At 27.0% G+C, this 9235-nt stretch overlaps 1 protein-coding gene across 2 annotated transcripts; it reads right to left on the bottom strand.

The window, feature by feature from the left end:
* Window positions 1–277: 277 nt before the first annotated feature.
* On the bottom strand, window positions 278–8821 carry LOC112638952. 2 transcript variants are annotated; one of them, XM_025411605.1, is made up of 8 exons: window positions 8718–8821; window positions 4668–4871; window positions 4075–4332; window positions 3881–3982; window positions 3656–3790; window positions 3379–3513; window positions 1184–1416; window positions 278–452 (listed from the first exon to the last, which is right to left on the bottom strand). In XM_025411605.1, exons 2-8 carry the CDS (start codon window positions 4867–4869, stop codon window positions 285–287), a joined length of 1233 nt encoding a protein of 410 aa, XP_025267390.1. In that variant the 5' UTR covers window positions 4870–4871; window positions 8718–8821; the 3' UTR covers window positions 278–284. The 2 variants fall into 2 exon arrangements, with proteins under 2 accessions (XP_025267390.1, XP_025267389.1); XM_025411604.1 differs by lacking the exon at window positions 8718–8821 and having other exon boundaries at window positions 4668–5121.
* Window positions 8822–9235: the final 414 nt, after the last annotated feature.

The following is a 9235-nucleotide window of genomic DNA, read 5'->3' as shown; positions in this document are numbered from 1 at the left end:
TGACCTAACCTTGACGACGCCATCCAAGGTCAAACTGATAGAATCAGTATATAGATCTTCTTAAACCCTACAACTTTTGTTGGAAACACTTTTCTGTAAAACGTATATTTTCCGAGATATTTAGGGGTTTCCACACTTTTGGTAGACCCTGTATAATAAAATAATTGAAACATTTCTAAGTAATTTAATAAATAAATAAGTTATAAATATTTGTAAATATATTTTTTGATTTGTGCAGAAATTATACAGCATCTAATAATAAAATAGAAAAATTGTTTTTAATTTTACTTACTCATAATAACTTTGCATATGTGCAATTTGGAAAAATTTTCTTTCTTTTTTGCTCCGTACCAACTATAATTTACGGCCAGTTCATTTGCAAAAATTATTTTCATAAGACGTATACAAGAAGTCCTCAGATCCTGGCATGTAACATGGACTAATTGTTTAACCTAAAATTGTTAGAAAGAATGGAATTATTAAATATATAGATATTATAAGAAACTTTTATATAATAAAATTATCTATTCACATGTAAAAATACTGTAAATATATATCAATTTAATTATTCTAAAAATTATATAATATTTTAATAAAAAGTCTACGAAACTTATTAAAACATCTTTAAAAAGACATGATATAATTTAAAAAATAATATATAAAATTGCTAATGAGAGCAAAAGTTATAAATGTAAAAAAAATTTAATAATATTCAGATATTTATTAAATGATAAATGTTTCAGCCCATTTCCGACCATTCTCTTTATAAAAATAATTTAAATTAAAAATTAAACAAAAATATATAATTATCAAACGACATACTTTTATACCAGCATGCACCGAGATTTTTACTATATACTATTTTCTAACATATGTAAATAATCGTGTACTTTCTTTAATGCTAATTAATTGTAAAATTAACGCTTGTGTTCTGACTTCATATTCAATAATAATTTATATATTTTTTATTTCTAGATTAAATATTGTTTTGAGAGTGGCCCAAAAACATTTATCATTAAACAAATACCTGAATATTAATTATTCTTTTTATTATTTAACATCCATTAACAATTGTGTGACTCTCATTAGTCGTTTTATATTATTTTTGAATTTATTAGATTTTTCTTATTTTTGTATATAATTTCATATTGTAACGTTAAAATACACAAGACAATTAACTTACCATTTCATTTCGATATAATGAATCATTATTTAATTTGTTTTCCATTGATTGTAAATCAGTTTCAGTTTTTAACGGTAAATCTTGATAGATATCTATTGTTTCTTTTTCTTTGGCTTCAAAAGTGTCGATTGAAATTTTCTTTAGAATAAGTTTTTGACATCTTTCTATAGAGTTTAGTTTTAATTCTAAACTTATAAGTTTATGGATGACAAATCGTTCGTACGGTTCAGATTCTATAAAAAATATTCAAAACATTTTGATTATATTTATAATTATATCTCAAACACAGCATGTATTTTCAAAAAATGTATAGAATAGAGAACAGGACGTTCTCTAAACACATTTTTTCAATATATGTACTATTAAAGATATATGTACAGATAAAATATTAAATATAAAAAATGTAAAATACATATGTGTGATGTAAGATGTATAAAAATAAAATATAAAATCTATATAATATATTAAAAAATATAAAAATGGTGTTAGAAAAATGTTAGGAAAAATAGTTCAAGAATAAATGTGTGGGTGTGTATATACTATATAATTCTGAACTATAATCAAGTAATTGAAATAGAAATAAAGAATTATACATATACACTAAAATATATTATATATATATATATATATATATATATATATATATATATATACAGGGTGTCCGTAGCTGAGCGGACATGCGAGTGTGAGCGTACGTGTGAGTTCGACGCCTGCGCACTATGATTACACTCGCATGTCCGCTCAGCTGTAGTTGCGTGCTGCTGGCGTACGCAGTCTGGTAACAGCGTGCGAGAGCTAAGACGTTTTAATAAAAATTTTGTGTTTGCGTAGTAAATTAACAGAGAAAATGAAGTGTACTCTGCAGGAATATACGGATATGATTGTGGCATATGGACTAGCGGGAGAAAATACTTATCGTGCGGCCGCAATTTACATGGAATCATTTTTCGGGCGTGCACGAAAACCAAGTGGCCGTACAATTTTACGTGTTGTGCAATAATTATGTGAAACTGAGTGTCGTGCATAATATCGGGATAACCGGTCCAGCAGTGCGTCTTCGTGTACGAGATGAAGAAAGGATTCTTGAAGAATTTTATCATCGTATCACATTATCAACGTGTGCAATACATTTTATCGAGGGATTTTCAATCATGAATCAATTTTTGTAAAGGTACTGTCCATTAATTTTTTACATTTACGATATATTCAGCGTATAGTAAATGGCATTTTGAATAATTTTTAAATTGAGAGTGGAATAGGCCTATGGGGGAAACCACTATAAAAAAAGCGCACCATGCTATCTACCGCAAGGTGGTGTGGAAATGATAGCGCATCATTTTCTCGCCACGAAAAGGGGGGACGGGTCATTTTTCGGCGCGGTATTGCGATATATCGCAAACCACCATCATGTCTCAGAGAACGACCCGCCCACCGCTTCGCCGCGCTCGTAGTATCGGATTACGGTGGGACGACTCTCGTCGCCGCGCGCTTTTACTCACGCAGATTGGCCGATCTGTTTTATTTAATATTTCGTTAATTATTGCAACAATCCCAAAATAATACAGGTCATTCCTTCTTAATTCGAGCCAATCTACTTATTTATTTCATTTTGGTCGAAAATCTACGGACACCCTGTATATATATATATATATATATACCGGGTGAGTTTCTTAACCTGAGACTGCAAAATATCTGAAAAACTAAGGCTTCTATCAAAAAATGTTTCCTACAAAAGTTGTATGGCTGCAAGGGGGCCATAAGATAGTGACAATGATTTTACCTTAAATAGTCAGTTGAAGGTCATGTGAAGGTTCCCGTCAATTTCTTAAATAGAACTACCTATTTTTCATTGCATATTCTTGTAGCTTATCTCAAGAGCTTTCCAAAACCCTATAATAAAGTATTTTTTCATTATAGGGTTTTGGAAAGCTCTTGAGATAAGCTACAAGAATATGCAATGAAAAATAGGTGGTTCTATTTAAGAAATTGACGGTGACCTTCACATAACCTTCAACTGACTATCCAAGATCAAATCATTGTCACTATCTTATGGCCCCCTTACAGCCATACAACTTTTGTAAGAAACATTTTTTGATAGAAGCCTTAGTTTTTCAGATATTTTGCAGTCTCAAGTTAAAAAACTCACCCGGTATATATAATCGTAACTAAAATAAATGAAATTATGTGCATTATACCTTGCTTATTAATCAATGAATTTGATGATGATGCCTTGTTTTTCAATTGAATTGGCATGTTTGCATTAACTTCATCGACTTCATCAAACAATTGTTCCGCGGATGCATCAAGCACATTTCCATTGCAATGCAGAGCTAAAAAAATACGTCGTTATATTATTCCAGCATAAGTTTTGAAATTGAAAAAATACTAAAAAAAATTATTTTTAAAAAATATTATATTTTTAAAATATATAAAAAATAATCATAACAAAATAAATGAAATTGTGCATTGTACCTTGCTTATGAATTGATAAATTTGACGATGTTTTATTTTCTAGTTGAATTGGAAATTGTACATAAACTTCATCGTCGGTTTCATCAAACGATTGTTCTACCGGTGCGTCAATCAAATTTTTATTGCAATGTAAAGCTGAAAATAAAATGTATAATAAAATTTTTATTAAATTATAAATGTTTATATAATAGTTTAATAATTATAATGAATAAGTTAAAATCATACATGAATCATCTGTTCCTTTTTCTATATTTGTGTTTATGTTTGCAAACTTCTTTATGTTGCTTCTTTGTGTTGCTGTATATTTTCTTTCCAAATTATTAACATCTGTAATTCATAAACGATGTTCTATTATTAAAATATTTTCTCTATTTAAATCTATTATTGTTATTTTTATATTATTATTAGATCATACTTACTTTTTGATGCATTTTCTGTAATTTTTGATGTTTTACTGGTTTCTGCAGTCATCGAATGCTTGTTTGGAAACTTTGGAATTTCTGAGACTTGTATCATTTCGTCTAATGATTCATCAGTATCGTTACTTGTTTCGTCAACAATTTTAGCGGCTCTAATTTTTCTCGACCTTTTTAAATTTTCTTCTATATCAGGGCCAGAGTTAATGTCGGATAATTCTTCGGCATCTTTTAACTTTTTCCTTGCCACTCCATAGTTTTCTGAAAAAAAATTTTTAAATAAAACTTAGTAAATAATACAAATTTAATTTAATTAATTTAATTTAATTTAATTTAATTATATTTTCTTATATTACAAAATAGCTACATATATATAATGGCGGCCAGCTATATTTAATATATCGTAATTACGATTTTAACATAAAAAATTGAAATTTATGAAATGTGAGACATTAATTTTTTTAAAGGAATCTTGTTTAAAAAAATAAATGGTTCACATTTCATAAATTTCAATTTCAAACAGTTGGTCACCACTGTATATTTATTGTAAAAGAATATTTCAGAATAATATATACAAAAAAAATAACATTACTTACGAAATGTTCCATATATTTTTCGAATAGGATGCTCCAACCAAGTATATTCTGGCTCCTCCCTCAATTTAACTGCTTTATCATACCGCTTGTTGTTTGTAAAATTTGGCCAAAAAGCTTTCTTTAAGTCTCCACTTAACCAATTATTTGGTATAACTTGTAGTCCATCTTCGAATTCCACGATTGCATAAAATTTATCAGTCATTTCTGTGTCAATGAATATTAATTACTTCATTGTGTATTAATGGAAAAACTGCGTATTTAACATTTTCATATGGTAATTTGACATATTTTTTTATCACATTTTTCAATGGCCATGATTTCAAATCTGATAATGATTTTACGGAATAAACCCCAAGCAATGATGATGAGCAAGGCATATTAAATAAATCTTCCTTTTCCAAAAATTCGCGTCCAATAATAATTGGAATATTCTGTTTTTTGCAGTGTGCCACGTTTTCAATACCTACTATAGCACCGCAATTTAAACCACAACAATTATCTGCATGTGAGCCAGTTTTAAATGTTATTCCGTTGACATATTTGATAATTTTATATTGTGGATTATTGCAGTCAAGTAAAAGTGGACCATCATCATGTAATGTAATTAAAGTGGGATATATCAGGATAGAATCTGACAAATTAGTCAATGTACTTAATCTATTTGATGTACTTAAATTTTCTTTTTCAATACATCTTCGTATTACTTGTTCCAAAGGTTTTTCTGCTTTTCTGAGGTATTTTTTAAACACTTGCATGTGATTCTCAAATCTAAACGCACTAAAATTGTCGAGTGGTCCAAATTTTTTTACATCGTCAACAAGATGTATGAGACTATGAATATTATGCGACACGTTTTGTACTCCATAAATCTTGATAAATGTTTTGATAAAAAAACGAATCATATCTTGTGCATACGATAAGTGTTCATCATACAAAGTTTTTGAACACAAGACTCTAATAATAACATGCAATGTCATAAAATGGGTGTACACACTTTTTTTCAATATTGAGTTGAAAGCCAATGGACCTGTATACAACAATATTTGTCTATATTCCGTAGCTTTCCATAATTTAATGTGATCTAATTTCCGTGGCTTTCTTACGAATTCTACAGGTATCGATGGCTTTAATTGAATTGTTAGACGTGTTGATATTTCTTCAATGGCTCTATGTTGTAGCCGATAATAGAATTCTCCATTCAACCATAAATACATTAATTTCCGCATAATTCCCAAACACACTAGGTGCATATAATCCATGGGAACATTTGTAACTGGTTTGAAATGAGGTATTTTGAGTAGACTGCATGTTATATCTGGTTTATGATAACTGTCATCAATTTTGTTAATAAAATCATTATCTGATCTAATTGGTGCATCAATTTGTGGGAAGCATATACGATTTCCGACATATTCTCCTTCTGTTGTGCATTTAGTGCAACTTGAATATCCGGAATGCCCTTTTACACATAGCATAAATGCTTTTGCCGGTGTATCACATATTAATGCTTCTATTCTGCATTGTATATTACGATTATTGATATATATTCCATTTTCACACATTTCTGCAGCCTCGTTCACAAAATCACTTAAAAAATCATTAACATTTGCAGGTTTTTCAGTTCCATAATAAATTCCTATTGTAAATACATTATTATATGGAAAAATTGAACCAAGTATGGGCCAAAATTGTTGTTGCGATGATTTTGAGAGTGGTAATCCATCGACATTAATAGCAATTTTTATACTGCTTCCAATATTGTTTTTCATGGAGGTTAATATATTCAACATAGACTTTTGCAATCCAAAATGATAGTAAATTCCTGGCTGTACTATACGTATATCTTGTTTTCTCGGAGTTTTCAAAAGTGAACGTGCATCTAGAGATAATGATGAAAAACATGAATGTTTTTTTAATCTTTGAAGTAATGCTTTTAAAGCCGTATGTGAAATTTGATGTTGCACAGCCCAGATAGCAAGATCATTTTTCAAATTGTCACCTGTTACATCTGCATCTTCAGATGCTAAATCAGTTTGCGATTCATAAGAATCGCTAACAGAGGACTGTTGCATGTTCAATACATTGTTACTACTTTCGTTCCACTCGTGAACATTATAATTTTCGATTACAGCATTTTCAGCAGCTTGAATGTTTTTTACTTCTGAATTTACTTTAGAAACGTTTTCCAAATGTTCTGTGTATTTATAAGTAATGTTACTATATGACACTGTAGTCGTATTTAATAAAGCATCGTAAACAATTTTGGATTCTTGTACGGCTAATCTTTTTAAATGTCGTTTTGACACACATGCAGCGTCTTTTCTTGAACGCTTTTTATCCATTTTTTTTCTTTTCTGTTAACATATTGAAGCTGATAAATATATTAACTATAATATATAATTTAATATTTAATTATTACGTCGATATTACACACACACACACACACACACACACACACACACACACACACACACACACACACACACACACACATATATATATACATATATATTAATAAAATTGATATTATAAAATAAAATATTGCTGTTAAAATTATCAAAATATAATATTATTGGTAAAATTGTAATTATACAGGGTGTCCTATTTAAAAGAATACATTGGAATATCTGAAGGGAAAGTATTTTAGAGAAAAATATTTCAAACAAAAAAATTGTATGGCTTCAAGAGAGATATAAAATAGTGAGCAAAATTTGATTCTTTGGATAATTCTTTGAAGGTTACATAAAGGTCAATTTCTTAAATGGGTTTTACTATTATATTTTTTACTGAATATTTTTGTAGCTTACCTTAAGAACTTTCCAAAATACTAAAGTATTTTTTGAGTTATATAAAGCTTGAAGTCTACAATTTTTTAACATAAAATGTAAAATATTTTGCAAAATATTCTTAAATATTTAAATAATCTAATCTTAATACTTTTATGCATGGAATAATGAGAGACTAATCAATTGGTGTAAAGAAAACACACAGTTGCTTTTAAGAAAAAGTACGCAGCTGCAAATTACTTGTTTAAAAAGCAACTGTTTTTTTTACATGAATATATTGATTTGATTATTCTGTGTATAAAAGTATTAAGATATAAGACTATCGAAAACTGAAAGTTTCCCAAGATATTTTATATTTTGTCAAAATATTGTAAACTTTAACAAAAATACTTAATTAATAAAAAATAACTTAATAAAAATGTTTTGGGGAATTTTCAAAATAAGCTGCAAGAATATGCTATAAAAATTAGAGATTCCATTTAAGAAATTGAAAATTTTTTTGTCTCCTTCAAAATAATTATCTAAGATCAAATCAATGGCACCATCTTATATGTCCCCCAAACAACTTTTGTCTAAAACCTTTTTCTCTAAAATGTTTTTTTGAGCAGATATTCCAGTGTATCCTTTTAAATGAGATATTTTGTTTACCTGAAATATCTCCGATTATTTTTAAAGATTACAATTTAAATGAAATATAATTTTTAATTTTTTAAAAATATATATTTTATGTTTTATTTATTTATTTATCATTTGTTTTATTATTTATTTCATTAAATTTATTTTATTATTTATTTTATACTTATATAAATATATTTCATACTTAAATATAAATACACATACACATAATAAAATAATACATAAATAAAATAATAAATAGTACAATAAAAATAAGAAAATAATCAATTCATTTACCTACTTTATAACTTTTAATATTGTAGCCAAAAATTATGTACAGTTTAAAATTTTCAGAAAACTATTTCTCATTATTTTTGAAAATCTTATTAAAAATAAAAATTGAATTTTTGAAATTTTAGTTTCAAATTTATTTTGCTTCTAACATTAGTATTATATAATTAGTACTTTTCAGTTAAATTATATACATAATTATATATATATTTGATACGTAAACATTTTTGTAAAATATAAAATAATTTAGTGTCGTAAAGTGAATTTAAATAAGACTTATAGTAATTTTAAATCGTTTTTACAAATAATTGCAATAACAGCTAGTTTGCTTACACTAAAAAATATCATTAAAACTTACTTTTTGTTGTGATTTGTTGAGTCCGCAGTTTATATCACCTTGTTTTTATATTTCCTCGTTTTAAATATACATATATTGCATATATCCCATCTATATATGTATATATATATATGTATACAATTTTCTTACTTCACAGAAACTATTAGATCATGAAGTTGATAATAATGTTCTTTTTGTGCGAACGCTGTAACATATAATAATAATTTCACATAAAAATACATATTTTTGATAAATTAGCAGCATATAAATATAGAATGTGCCATATACATACAAAATTATATATTATTAACATTGAGGTCTAAAATTACACATAATATAAACTTAAATATTTACATTTATATTTTTAACTGATTTGAAAACATTAATATATATTTTTATATATATTTGTTATTTAAATCAATGCAAAGATGTGATTATAAACTTTACATGTAATGTAATTAAAAAATTAAATTTTTAAAGTTTATAATTGTCATAAATAATTTTATGTCTGTACAGAACATTCTGTATACATACAAAGT

The sequence above is a fragment of the Camponotus floridanus genome, unplaced genomic scaffold, assembly GCF_003227725.1.
Source record: "Camponotus floridanus strain SB8 unplaced genomic scaffold, Cflo_v7.5 scaffold401, whole genome shotgun sequence".
NCBI lineage: Eukaryota > Metazoa > Arthropoda > Insecta > Hymenoptera > Formicidae > Camponotus > Camponotus floridanus.
This window is presented reverse-complemented; position numbering and strand designations above follow the sequence as displayed.

Bases quoted from the DNA above. Each gene is read 5' to 3' on its own strand.
- LOC112638952 (XM_025411605.1), bottom strand. From the start codon at position 4,869: ATGACTGATAAATTTTATGCAATCGTGGAATTCGAAGATGGACTACAA. The intron at 3,983-4,074 runs GTAAGTATGATC...TATGAATTACAG, and splicing joins TACAGAAAATGCATCAAAAA to ATGTTAATAATTTGGAAAGA. The intron at 453-1,183 runs GTAAGTTAATTG...TAACAATTTTAG, and splicing joins CATTATATCGAAATGAAATG to GTTAAACAATTAGTCCATGT.